At 35.6% G+C, this 13654-nt stretch overlaps 1 protein-coding gene across 6 annotated transcripts in view; it reads left to right on the top strand.

Annotated features, from left to right (window-relative positions):
* The first annotated feature begins 4949 nt into the window (after positions 1–4949).
* The window catches only part of sorbs1 (sorbin and SH3 domain containing 1), a 42931-nt gene continuing 34226 nt past the window's right edge, over positions 4950–13654 (top strand). For all 6 annotated transcript variants that reach the window (XR_014029046.1, XM_081350639.1, XM_081350638.1 and 3 more), the window contains exons 1-11: positions 4950–4973; positions 6315–6357; positions 6995–7081; positions 7214–7330; positions 8189–8307; positions 9226–9373; positions 10647–10795; positions 10909–10969; positions 11132–11206; positions 12693–12722; positions 12976–13072. Coding sequence is in view for 5 of the 6 variants with exons in the window: in XM_081350639.1 (XP_081206765.1) it covers positions 4965–4973; positions 6315–6357; positions 6995–7081; positions 7214–7330; positions 8189–8307; positions 9226–9373; positions 10647–10795; positions 10909–10969; positions 11132–11206; positions 12693–12722; positions 12976–13072 (935 nt within the window). In the remaining variant the exon portion in view is untranslated. The remainder of the gene's footprint in view (positions 4974–6314; positions 6358–6994; positions 7082–7213; positions 7331–8188; positions 8308–9225; positions 9374–10646; positions 10796–10908; positions 10970–11131; positions 11207–12692; positions 12723–12975; positions 13073–13654) is intronic.

Raw genomic sequence — 13654 nt, 5'->3', positions numbered from 1 at the left:
CGTAAATAAAACTGGCAAATGGTCTATTTGAAATGCATTAATCCAACTCAACATCTATGCAACTTCAAAAAACTTTTAAAGTATTTCATAATTTAAAAGAAGATTAGAGGTGCATTACTTATGTTCCTAAAAGTTGTAAGTTCATTGGAGTTCAGAATAGTAAGTAAAATGAAAGAAGTGCACAAATCTTTGGCTATTTTTAGCATTATTTACTTCATCTGAGCATCATTTTACAGTGAAACCAATAGACACTATGTAAATCATACACAGACTGTCCCTTTGTGCCATATTTGTTTTTTTGTGAGTAATTATTTCCCTGTCTGCAATGCATGCTCTTTTCAGTTGTTCGACATCTTTCCCAGAATATAACTGAGAGGTTTCACTGACAGTAGCTACTGTATGTTTCCATCCACCTATTTTTGCGCGCATTTTGGGATATCAAAAAATAAAATAAAAACGCTGGATGGAAACGCCAAGTGTGCATAAATTGTAAAAATGAGCATAAAAAAGTGCATTTACAAACACCAGGCATCTGAACATGAGATAACATGACAGCGTTTATCGTGTTTAGTCTGTGCGCTCTGAGACATAAGTCATTTATGATATAGGAGAAAGATTACAACAAATTCCATTTTTATTACAGGTATTTTGCTCCAAATTCCTAGCAAGTGTCTATTTTGTTCTCTTGAACACGTGGGATGGAACCACTGCTTTATTTGCAAATGTTTTTTATGCAATATTCCAATTTTTGTGCGCAAGTTAAATTCGCAACTTTGGTTGGAAACCACTAGTGGTGTCATGCTCTGAAATAAGACATAGACAATAGATGAATAGTGGTTGAGACAAATACCACAGTTAAATACATTTCCTTTTATGATGCCATTGTTTAAATGTGTTGAGAGTATGACAGTCTAGGCCTCCGTCCAGTATGTCTGCTGAAGATGTTTACGGTACTGATGGGATATTCTCTATTAAACACCCACGGTTGTTCTTCTACAGCGCTGCTCTCGAGCCATGTTTGGAGCTGTTTGCTGTGATCCTGGTGAGCTCTCTCTCTCTGTGCCCCCCTCTGCCATTTGTTGACAAAGCAGAAGTCAAACTGTGTTATGTAACGGCCCCCCTCCCCTCCAGTCCCCTCGCTCCGGCTACAGCAGGCCCCTTGTAGATCTCCTTTGTGTATTAAAGCTGCGCTCTTTAAAAGCTGTCATGGAAATAGAATTAGGCAATCCCCAGAGATTCTTGGGTGGAATATCATGGTACTTTTTCTTGTGTCACCCTCCTTTATTATTTTCATGGGGCTGGCATAATAGAATGGAAAGCACCAAAGGATGTACATGATGACCTTCTGCTGTGCTTTAGAATCTAATGCTGTGACTTTTTAACTTTTATGGATATTTTGATGGTTGAAGAGTTCTCACAGATTTTATTTGAGATGTCTTTTATGTGCCAGTAGTTATCTGCCATCAAAATCCACAGTAGCCAAGTTCAGTTTTGCCAAGTTCTTAAATCAAATGCTTCCAGCAGCATTGCTGTCATGCAGAAAATTGTGGTGAAAACCGTGGAAGGGAAGTCAGTAAACAATGCCTACCAAAAGGGAACATTCTTTTAACGTTTTCTACACACAAAAAAACACAACTAAGAATGTGCGGAATGTCTATATATATATATATATATATATATATATATATATATAAAAGATGAATTCACATTAATCTGTGAAAAGATTAATCGCGATTAATCGCATCCAAAATAAAAGTTTGTGTTTACATAATATATGTGTTTATACTTGGTATAATCATTTTGTATATAAATACACACACATGCATGTATATATTTAAGAAATATTTGCATACAGATACTGTATATATTTATATATAATTTATATTATATATAAATATATATTTTTTTAGATATAAATAACACAGTTTTTCTTAAATATATACATGCATGTGTGTGTATTTATATATACAAATTTTATTATACACAGTACACACACATATATTATTTAAACACAAACTTTTATTTTGGATGCGATTAATCGCGATTAATCTTTTCACAGCCCTAATATGTATATATATACATATATACACAGTATATATATTTCTATCACGACAACTCTGACATTTTTTAGCATGGTAATTGAAATGACCATGTTAATGTATTTGGTCTTGGAGGAATAGATCTGCTATGCTGCTGCTGTTGATTATTTTTGCTGCTGCTGCAGAGCAAGTACAGGAACTTGCTACTGCCAATACTCAAGCTGATTCGCTGCTGTGAGAGTAAGACATACTTCTGCTGTACAAATAGCATATAAATGAATCACCCATTGTAAATCTATACAGGTGGAGCTGGGGAAGGTGGAGGGTTTCAGAGTAACTCTGAAAGTGTACTGCAAACTTCTATAGTGAATGCTAGCCAGCCGTTTAAATGTTGAGTAACAAGCTCATTGGCTGCAGCTTGTGCCAAGTAGTTAACCGTGAATATCATCAGTTTGCAACACACACACACACACACACACACACACACACACACACACACACACACACACACACACACACACACACACACACACACACACACACACACACACACACACACACACACACACACACACACACATTGCTGAATCAACCAGCAACAACAGTTACAATTTACCACATAACTTTTTATACAGTTTTTGTATACAGTTTTTGTTAACATTTTATTATTAATTAAAGAATTATATATTATAAATGCTATTATGATTTAATTTATATTATATATTACTTTACTGTGTTGTCATTTTTTTTATATATATATAATGCAACATATGCAAATGCAATGTTATATTTAATAATATATAATTTAACATTGCTGAATTAACCTAAATACATTACAAAAGAAAAATGTAAGGGTTAGGTCAGTTAGAAAGAGTAATAAGTTGACACCTATTACAGTTTGATATATATAATATTAAAATAAAGTGTGTTATAGATAATATAAAAAAGCTAACAAAATGTGTGTTGACAGCATGAGGGATTTTATTAAATCATTTTACACTGTAAACAGAAGCCGTGGTTGCATAAAACCCTAATGTACATAACTGATAACAAAGAAGATGAAGAAACATATTATTTAAATGAAAAGCCATCAAATGTTAAGTGTTATTGGGAATTCTGGATATGTCAATTTATGGCTTTTTACTGTAAATTATAAGATAACTTGTTTTTCACTTTAAAAAGCTATATTTAACATTATTTCATTTTACTTCAAAATTCCATTAAATGTTTTTACCGTATCATGTTTTTCTGTTAAAATTATGCCGTTTTTACAGTGTACAATAACTGTAAAGAAGGATTTTCATTATTGTCAAAAAAGTTTGTTTTTATAAACGAAACACTAATGTTTTGTATTGGGCTTTCAGTGAGCTAAATTGTTTAGAAATGTAAGAGACTCGGTGGATGAATTGATTTATCAAGTGCCCCTGCAGGAGGCCCCTTTTCTCACTACATGAGCCAAAGTTGTAGACCTGAGATTTATAGCCTGGCCTTGACTGAGGTTTAAGCAAGTGTTTTGATTTCGAAACAAAGATTTGGACCCATGTCTGACATGAGCCTTTCCACTGTTGCTCAGTTTTACAGCTTTCCCTGGAGAAGGCCTGCTGGACTGAGTACAGCAGTTACTAGGCACAATGCAACAAGATTCCAGCAATTTGTTTGTTCACTCGATTTGCCTGTTTTTTGTGTGTGTGTGTTTTTTGCACAAAACTGCTGCACGAAATGACAAAATTACAGACGATTAAAGATGAAGATTTTTGACTAATAGTGTGGTCATGGCTGGCTTGGACAAATATTAAGATTTAGATTTTTATTGTTTCTTGTTTTTTTTTGTGTAATTCGGATTTGAGGCTGAATTTTGATGAACTTTAAAAGTTTGTGGTTATTTCTTAGGACATTTCTAGCATGCAATTTAGATCTTTTGAATTACTTTGTTAGAAGTATTTTATTTTTAGCATGATCAAGAAGACTGTAATCATCATAAGTGTCTCTAATACACTAGAGTGTTCATGCCCTTGACCATGATAAGACCAGGTGACTGTTTACTGTGAGAAAAAATGTGTCTGGTCCAACCCATATGGCCCATGCCCTGTTCTGATACTTCTTAAAATAAACCACAATCAATAGTCTGTCAAATTTGTATGACACCAGATTTATAACATATTTGGTCTATTATCTTAGTTATCTTAATATAGTTTATAGCCTCATGAGGTGCTTGTCATGCCAGACAGGGATGGAGAGGTGGATGGAAAGCAGGATGGTGTAATTCGTTCATCACAATGCTAAGTGGGTGCAACATTCCCAGGTTGCTGGTGCTGACAGGTCCATCTTGGTAGTTGAAAGAGGTAAAGCATGGTTAAGGTTCAGTTCTTTGAAGAGAACAGGACATGATAGTCTGGATTTGCGTGATAGGCCACAACAAAGGACATTTAAAAGGGCACCCTCCCTGTTTAGGTGTTTGTTAGGACTTTAAACCAAGTTAAGCTCAGCTGAAGGTCCTCACAAGGTAAGCTGCAAAATTTGAGTCGGTATAATATTATTAAGATTAATATGCAGAAATAAATCTGTTGCATGTGTTTATTTACTAATTTGGCTTTGGATGTATTTACTAAAATGCCACAAAGCTCAAGCTAAATCAGGATTAGTAGCATAACTTCAACACAGGCTACATGTTGAGCAATCCAGTGTATTAAGGATCCTCAAACCGTGTGACTCTTGACTGATGTATTGATGCGTGCAGCTGTTATTACTGGACCTGTTTTTAATTTTACAATGGAAAATGATTCCCACTTATCTAATTCAGTATGTGGTATAAATGTTTATTATAAACAGCATATTTGTGTATTATAGAATTACAAAATTGCCGTTCCACAACTGCACAAGTCTTCTAAATTTAGAAGGATATCCATTTTCAAGAGGATAAATCCAATGCTAACAGTTATGTTTCTGTGTATGTTTCAGTGCTTTATCAATATTATTTATAGATCACATACTTTAATTCAGATATAGGCTCTGTTAAATGTTCTAAGTTTACTTAGCTGGCTAATTAGCGGGTTCTGATTTGTATAGACTGTAACTGTTGGCTAAAATAAGTCAATGAGACAGGAGCCATTGCATAGAGACAGATGGTTAATGTTTACACTGAGATCCATTAGAAATGCAACAGAAATATCTGCAATTATCCACTTTGATGTTATTTTGTATCTCTAAAGAAAACTCTGCAAATAGTAATTAGCATTTAAAATACTACCCAGCACGCAATTTTGCATTTAAAAGATGTCTAATAGGCGTCCAAACACCGCCCTGACGTCTAGGCTAAAATAAGGCAAAATTTGGGCTGTCAGTGAAAATATAATAGACATCTAACTAGCCCAAGAATAGACTCACAGGCTACGCATAGAATATGTCAAAGAAATGAAACCAAACACAAACAATCATGTAACCAAATTCAAGGTTATCTTAGTTAGAAGTGGGTTACTCATAGCCGGACTATATTGGGTCTATAGGTAACCTAGACGGTGAAATGACGGCTATTGCTTGCTGGGTAATCACTATCAAATTAGCTGTTTGGCAGATACTTTTATCTAAAGTGACTTACTTATTACTGGGCAGAAACATCTGTTCAAGGGAGATATCCATTGGCAGCTACTGAAACATATACATTTTCATTGACCCATATTTTCTTACTTAGTCAATGTTCTATAACAGGTCACTTTGTATCTTGTTTCAAAGGTGTGACACGTTAGTTAGGGGGGTATTGAGTCTCCTCATGCATCAGCACCCTCACGCTTACCATATTAGAAGGATTGTTTGTAACATTATTCCAGTCAAAATTTCACAATCCTGTTAATCAGATCTTTGTCAGATCTTAAATATGAGTTCAGGTCTAAATATACTTATACCAAAGCCAAGCCAAGCAGGCAAATAAACAAATAGGCCAGTTTTTCTTTTTTCTTATATGTTGGTGACTAAGGTTGGATGGTAGGATTTATTCAGATATAGGCTCTATTATACTTTAATCAGCTGGTACTGATTTCCTATACACAGTAACTGTATCTATCACGCACTCCTACTTTTTGCGCCAGCTTTTTTGCAATTTAAAGACCAGTTGTAAACATGCTTAGGAACATGTAATAGAGGTGAGGATGTGTTGTTGTTGAGTTGTCTTAGATTGCCAACTATTTGCCTATTTTTTGTTCTCTTTCCTAATGACATGCTGAGCAACATTATGTCTTAGCATCTCCCTTTATCTCTCCTTTCACCCATTCTCATTTGCAGGGCTCTCCAGCAGAGGGCACAGGGAAATTTGATGCAGGCCCTGGTAAGCATGCCACACTTTCAGTATCTCCTATCTCCATCAAGTTTTTTGAGGTTACACCGGCCTGGCTAGCCTTTATTTACAGTTACATGGGTATGAATGAAACTTACAAAACAATTGCAACACAGATATAGACCACAAAACACACCCATTTTCTGTGCTTACAGCCTCATATAATGCACAACTATATGATATCGTTTAAGCCTGTCAAATCACCTAGCCTAATCAAAACACTGTAGTAAATACTACATAGGAATAATAGCAGTCTAATGTCTTGATGCAGGAAGCTCATGAGTAAGCAATCACAAACAGACTCCCTCTGTTTTCCTCTCTGGCTTGAGTCATTGTTGAATCAGTATTCTTACTGCCAGGCCCCCTATTTCCTTCCGTTCATCCATCTTTCCTTGATATTTGTGCCAGCCAACAGAGAACACTGTGATTATAATCTTCCTAGAATTTAAAAAGCCCTCGGGTCTCTATGTGACCATTATTAGTGCTGTTGTTCTCAATTTCTAACAATAACTCAGTATGTCACAACCCAAAATGTCACAGACGATGTGAAAAACTGCAAATATGCAATTATAATAGATTTTTTTATTCCTGTTCTCCCATCTCACTTATGGTTGTATGTGTCTTGAAGCACGTCCACCCTGTCGGCGCACTGTATCTGCTGTGCGAGTAACACCATTGAGGATCATGAAAAGTTCACCTGATCTCATGCCTACTGGTAAGACCAGTATTTTTAGGATTTGGGGTCTAACGTTTGAATAATGTAAAACGAATATGGTTGTTGGCATCATGTACACTTTATTTAGTGCTTTGAAAAGATAATCAATTTAATTGCTTTGTATTTTTGCAGAGTTGGACCCTACCCGCGTTTGCAAGGGCAAGGGTGCTGTTACTTTGAGGGCCACGCTAGTGCACATCGATGATGAGGACAGCACGGGCCAAGAGCTATCCGTGAACTCTGCCAAAAGTGAGTTGGAAATGGAGGATGTGTCAATAGGAGAGTGCTCTGAATATATTGCACCAAGCAGTACAGTGCCAGATTAATTGTTGTGTGCTGAAATAATGTTATTAATGATATGTGTAGCTAATGTACACTAAAAAGTGTTCTTGTTTTTTCTGAGCGATCATTACCTGGAAAGATCTCTGTTTACAGGAATGGTGCGTTCTTGAGTTTCCTCTTCACATGTTATTTTGACCGTCAATGTGTATGATGTGGTTAGTTGCTAGTAAATTATAAGGGAAAAAAAGTATGTTTTTGTGAGGAACTTTTACAGCATTGTCTGACAGTCAACTTCATTGCTCAAATAACTTTCAGTGAATGCTCATACTTACAGAGGTTAATCAAAGACGTCTTTTGTTCACACCCACTTTGAGCTCTGGAAACGGAGACCTTCAGCGTGGACGTTTTCACCATCTCCATGTTGGAACTATCCTGGCTAACTGCCAGCACTTGGGAGAGATGCCTTAATTGTTGTTGTGCCTGAATAAAAAGGCCATTGGAACAAACACTTCTTACAGTGGGTTCAATGGTCTCCTTGTTCTCATGACAAAGTTCAGAGAATGGTTTTTTTCCCAGTCATAAATTAGCATCTCTGTAGATGAAGACTTTCTGTGGGGTTCAGTTCTGACAGATTCTGGCTGGTGATTCGTTTAATGGAGGATTAAGGAATCTGTTGTGGCATAAATTGTGGTTAGCGCTGGAAACAAACAGGTCTGCTGCCAATGGTTGCAGCTCTGTTTCATGTTTATGCCTTTTTAGGTTTTAAAAAATTCCATGGAGATTCCCTGATCCTTTGAGAATCTAAACTGTTTGGATTTGTTACAGGTGGATGGCTTGGTGCGGTCAATGGAGATGCCACAGAAACAAGTCTGCCCGAGAGAAGTGTAAACAACACCAGAGCTGCTGATTTAAATTCAACTCAAGTCAATGAGACACCAACAAAGGTGAGTCACCATGTTTGAAGCTCATTACTTTTTAGCAATGCTTTGCTTTCTTGCGAAAATATAATTTAGAGATCTATATCAGTGCTAATTAAACAGCTCGATCCTAAGATCTCTGGAGACAACAGTGAGGAAAATTCGGAACACTTCACTCTTAAATGAGTGTAACGACTGAAATGTTGTCAGTATTTCACAAGCAAGATGACATTTGTAGATCTGTTTTACATTTACATTATCTTCTGTAATGGTATATAGATCTAAGGGATTCATGAAGGTACTCTAGGGCGTCAGTGGAGAAGATACTGTAAAAATGTATGACATTTTTACTATTGACTAATTTTTAACTAATGATTTGTTGAGCCAGTTTTGTATTGTTAACTAAAACTATTAAAAAAAATTGTTAAGCTGAAATAAAAATATTAGATGAAAAACTTAAACTTAAAAATAAGTTTAAGCTGAAGTACCTAATTTACTAAAACTGAAATAAAATAAATTAAAGCTAAACAAAATTCTAAAATAATTTTAAGCTAATAAACCGAAAAATGCACAAGTATTATTATTATTATTATAACACTTAAACTTAAATGAATTCCAAACCTAAAAATACTAAAACACTGCAAGCATTGTATAAATATTCTTAATAAAAGTTATTATAAAGTATGGGTTGAATACTCCTGGTTTAGATGGCCTCTTCAAGACCAATGACACACAGTAATTAGAAGAAACCAAAAAAAGTGCCATATTGTTGTAATTGTCACTATCTTCAGCAGCATCACAGAGGAATCTTTGCAATAATCATTTGCTTGAGAGAGATGTTAAGTGAATGCAAATTCCATGCAAATTTCTGAGAAATTCAAAGTTGTCTGTATTTCACAACCAATATGTGACACCAGAGTCAGTGCTTTTGTGTGTTCTCCTCAGGTGGACTCGCCTGTAAGTGAGAGTCAGTCTCAGCTCACATCCTGCCTTGATCAACCGAGAGCTATTACCTCATCAGCCAAAGTGTCCTCTTCATATCCCCGCACCAGCAGTGTGAACCCAACAATCGTCTTGCTGCAGCACAGCAGAGGTAAATGCCAGCCTCTTAATATTTCAGGTGGCATCAAAAGTAGAATCGAGTATCAAGCTAATTAAAAAGCAAAAAGCTTTCATGATATAGAAAGAAAAACTGTATAGAATATTCTCTTACTTTCACATGCGAAAGTTATGTTAGAGTTCAAATTAATATCAGACGTTTATGATCTCATGCACTGATTTGGACAGAATCTCAGTAGTCATTTTTAGAGTGCCTCTGTTATGTTTTTTGGGGTATTACCTTTCAGGTAGTGTGGAATATAGCTGTTTGGGAAGGTAAAAGGTCTGCAAAGTTTCAAAGATCAAAGTGCACAATACACTAATTTATTGTCCCAAAAAAGAAAGAGTCGATTCCGAACTGCCAGAATCGATTGTCTTATTTCATGAACAAACCTATGTAGGTTTATAACAAATTTGCTTTAGAGAGCAAAACTTTGCTATAGTTTCATTTAGAGAGACTGAAACCTTCATCGAACTGTTTCAGACACTGTGAGAAAAGAGGTGACGCAGCAGTGTATGTTATGAGAAAATTAAAGTGTTTTTTTTACACTTGGATGCATGTAAACCTATTGTAGGAGACCTACAAAAAATTAAGAACATTAAAAATTGCATAATAGGGGCACTTTAAAGTGGGAGTGTCTGATGTATGGTTATGGGCATTGTGTATATTAATTATATAAAAAGGACACTACCATTCAAAAGTTTGACCTTAGTATGATTTTTTTTAAAGAAATAAATACTTTTATTCAGCAAGAAACATTAAATTACACATTAAACCCACTGATCAAAAGTGACAGTATATTCACAGTATCACCATTTCTACAAAAATATGAACCAGCATATCTGCTACCACAAAGATTAGCAGCAGCTTTTGAGATTGGACTTACTTTTTCTTTTTCTGTCAGATAGGATGTACTTGTCAGAAATACTTGAAGCATCAACTGTCATTTTACCCAGAAAATTGGCAAAACGGTCTAAATCCATAATAAAGGTGCATCAGTCAGTGCCACGAGAAACATTTACAGTATTCAACTATGGTTAAAATAAATGAGAAGTGTTGCAAGAAATGCAAATCTATCTGACCTTCCTAGGAAAACGGTCTTTTCTAATAGATCTGTAGCCATGACTTATTCATTTAAATTTAAACATTAAATCATTCAGTGATCCCTTTGAAGGTATTGTCCTAAATAAGTGTCGTCTGAAAGTACCAGATCAGTGTGTTTTTCATCTCGTGTTCAATGATCTGACTTTGTGGTCGTGTGTTTCAGAAGCTGTTGCGGAGCAAGGCAGTGGCCCTAATCGGAGCCCTGCTGTCAGCCAGAATAGATCTTTCTCTGAGAGTCCAGCAGACATGGAAGGAAAGACAATGAGACTGTCTGAATATTCAGCTGTCCCGGTACCCAGAGTCCCAGTACGGGTAAAGAAATGGGTTGTTCTCAAGATTCACCTGTGTTTACTTTGACTAAAATAAGTACATAAAAGACAATATACTTACAAATAAAAGACCATCTGCATATTTTTCTCTTCTAGAACACAGAGCTATCAAAGGACTGGTACAGAAACATGTTCAAACAGATTCACAAAATCCCAGGTAAAGATGCTGCTTGAGAATTACATGCATTCAACACTTTTCTATGCCATCTTTTTGTGTATCGATTCCAAATCTGAATATGTCCAGATCACATCTCACTACAGTATATGTGTGTATTCATCTTTGTCAGTGTGTTTTGTCTTTCACCCACCTTATACTCAGAGACTGTCGAAGAAAATCCATACCGTCCCACCTACATATTTCCAGAGAGCAATGACAGGCCACTGAGAGCCAGAGGTACCATGGTTATAGTTATAATCAGATCTTTAATTAAACATTCCTCCATGCCACTCTTTTCTGTCCTTTAGCAACACCTTTTAACCTTTTGTATGTGTTAGGTCATTTTATATCCAGTTCATGAATAACAAATGAAATGGATATGCACTACCAATGAAAAGTTTGGGGTCGGTAAGATTTTTTTAAAATGTTTTGGAAAGAAGTCTCTAATGTTTACAAAGGCTGCATTTGATCAAAATAACGGTTCTATTTTAATATATTTTACAATGTAATTTATTCCTGTGATGCAAAGCTGAATTTTCAGCATCATTACTCCAGTTTTCAGCATCACATGATCATTCTAATATGATGATTTGCTGCTCAATAAACATTTCTTATTATTATCAATGTTGAAAACAGTTGTGCTGCTTAATATTTTTGTGGAAGCTGGTGCGTTTTCTTTGATGAATGCTCAAAAGAACAGCATTTATTTGAAATAGAAATCTTTTGTAACAATACAAATGTCTTTGCTGTCACTTAAATCACTTTAATGTATGCTCGCTGAATAAAAGTATTCATTTCTTTTAAAAAAATCTGATTTTACTGACCCAAAACTTTTAACGGGTGTATAGCCGCAGTGTATATAATATAAGGTGTTAAATATGTGGGGTAGTTCGCGCCATCTACAGTCAATTCTTTCACAAATCCCAATGTGCAATAGATGCTGCTTTATATGCACACAGTGTCAACACATTGATTGTCCTAAAGAGGAAATCCTAACACTCAAGGTGAGCTGTGGTAATGAAGCTATTTCCAAGACCACACCACCATGTATTTAAAACTCATAGATTGATTACCTCCATTTTAAAAGCTTTCATACCTCTGTGATGTGTTTCATGGCTGTGCTTTTAGCGAACGATTCTGCTGAATTATTAAAGCAGCCACAACACAACTAATGGGCTTTGTGTATCCATTGGATTCTTAAGAATGCAAAGTTAGCAATGCCATGGGCTGGTCTGACTCTGAAGTATTTATTTCAGCTTTTATTTGTTGCATAACCACTGAAATGCCTAATTTCTGTAGATTGTGGTGAAAATGTTTTATTTGTACTGTAACTTACCAGCTAGGTAGAATATTCCAGCATCAGAAGAACACACTGCTGTTGTTATAGCGCCATCTACTGGTTAGCTGTCTTGGAGCTGCTATTTAGTTTATCATGGCTGCTACATCACACTAATCTAATCCCTGTAATTTTCACCTTCTATACATTAGATGTTTAGAATCCCTCATGGAGTTGCTGCTTTAGAGCACAGGCTACACTAAGTAGAGCACAATAAGAAAATAGGTTACATCTACCGTATGAATACATTTGATATGTGAAATCAATGCAATATGTTGTAAGTTCCACTGTTTTCTAATAGTTTCGCAAAAATATGTCAGCTGTATTGCTTCATCACTGATTATTCTTTACTATTTGCATCTAACAAGTATTTTCTGACTCTTTCAGATGACAGGCCGGCACATGGTGGTGAGGATGGTAAGTGTTTGTGCGTAATTTTTTAAAAAAAATTCTGTCATTTACTCACCCTTAAGTTGTTCTAAACCGGAAGAAAGAAAGAAATTCAGGTTTGGAAGAATTTGAGAGTGAGTAAATGATGACAGAATTATCATTTTTGGGTGAACAATCCCTTTAATTTAGCTAAGGGATAAAAACGACATTATGCATTCTTATTTAAAGGAAAGCTGTGTTTCAGTTCTGTTAGTGTCTGTTATTTGCATTTATCCTGAAGTGCGGCCAGTCCCTCGCTCCAGGAGTGCAGTAGACATGGGGAGCTCAAGAGGACAGCTGCCTGTGCCAACACGCACATCTTCCCTAAAACCTCAGAGGTCAGCCATGACACTATGAATGAAACAAATATTATGATTTATGGAGGAGATTCTAGCACATTTATTGACTGAATTCTGAAACTTTCATATTAGAGAGTGAATTCTTGCACATTGCTAGTGTTGCTCAACATAGAGATGATGACATTTCTTCACAGGACCTCAATATGTGAAACACTGTATTTTAGCATTTGTCATGCTGCTTAACAAGCATGTGTTGGGTTCGAGATGTTGCTGTTTGCTGCTAGAAATCATAATGGAGACCTGTTTTTTTTTTCAGCCATCAGTGTTCACCAGCAGAAAAAAAATTAAGTGCCTTTACTTTGTATCCTTGTAGCCCAAAAGACTGAGATCACACTAAAAATAAGGGATTTAAAATGTAAATTAAAACTGGAGAAAACTTTTAGAATTTTGAAAACAAAACATTATGACATTTAATGAATAATACATATTTAAGATTCTTTAGATAATATCAGGATATGCACAATAAAGAAATACTGAAGTTAATGTACATTTTTCAATTAATTAATAATAGTCAATGACTTAGCAATCTTGAACTAACAAGTTTCTGTACTTACAGCATTT

This window comes from Scardinius erythrophthalmus (assembly GCF_964197995.2).
Source record: "Scardinius erythrophthalmus genome assembly, chromosome: 21".
Lineage (NCBI taxonomy): Eukaryota > Metazoa > Chordata > Actinopteri > Cypriniformes > Leuciscidae > Scardinius > Scardinius erythrophthalmus.
This window is presented reverse-complemented; position numbering and strand designations above follow the sequence as displayed.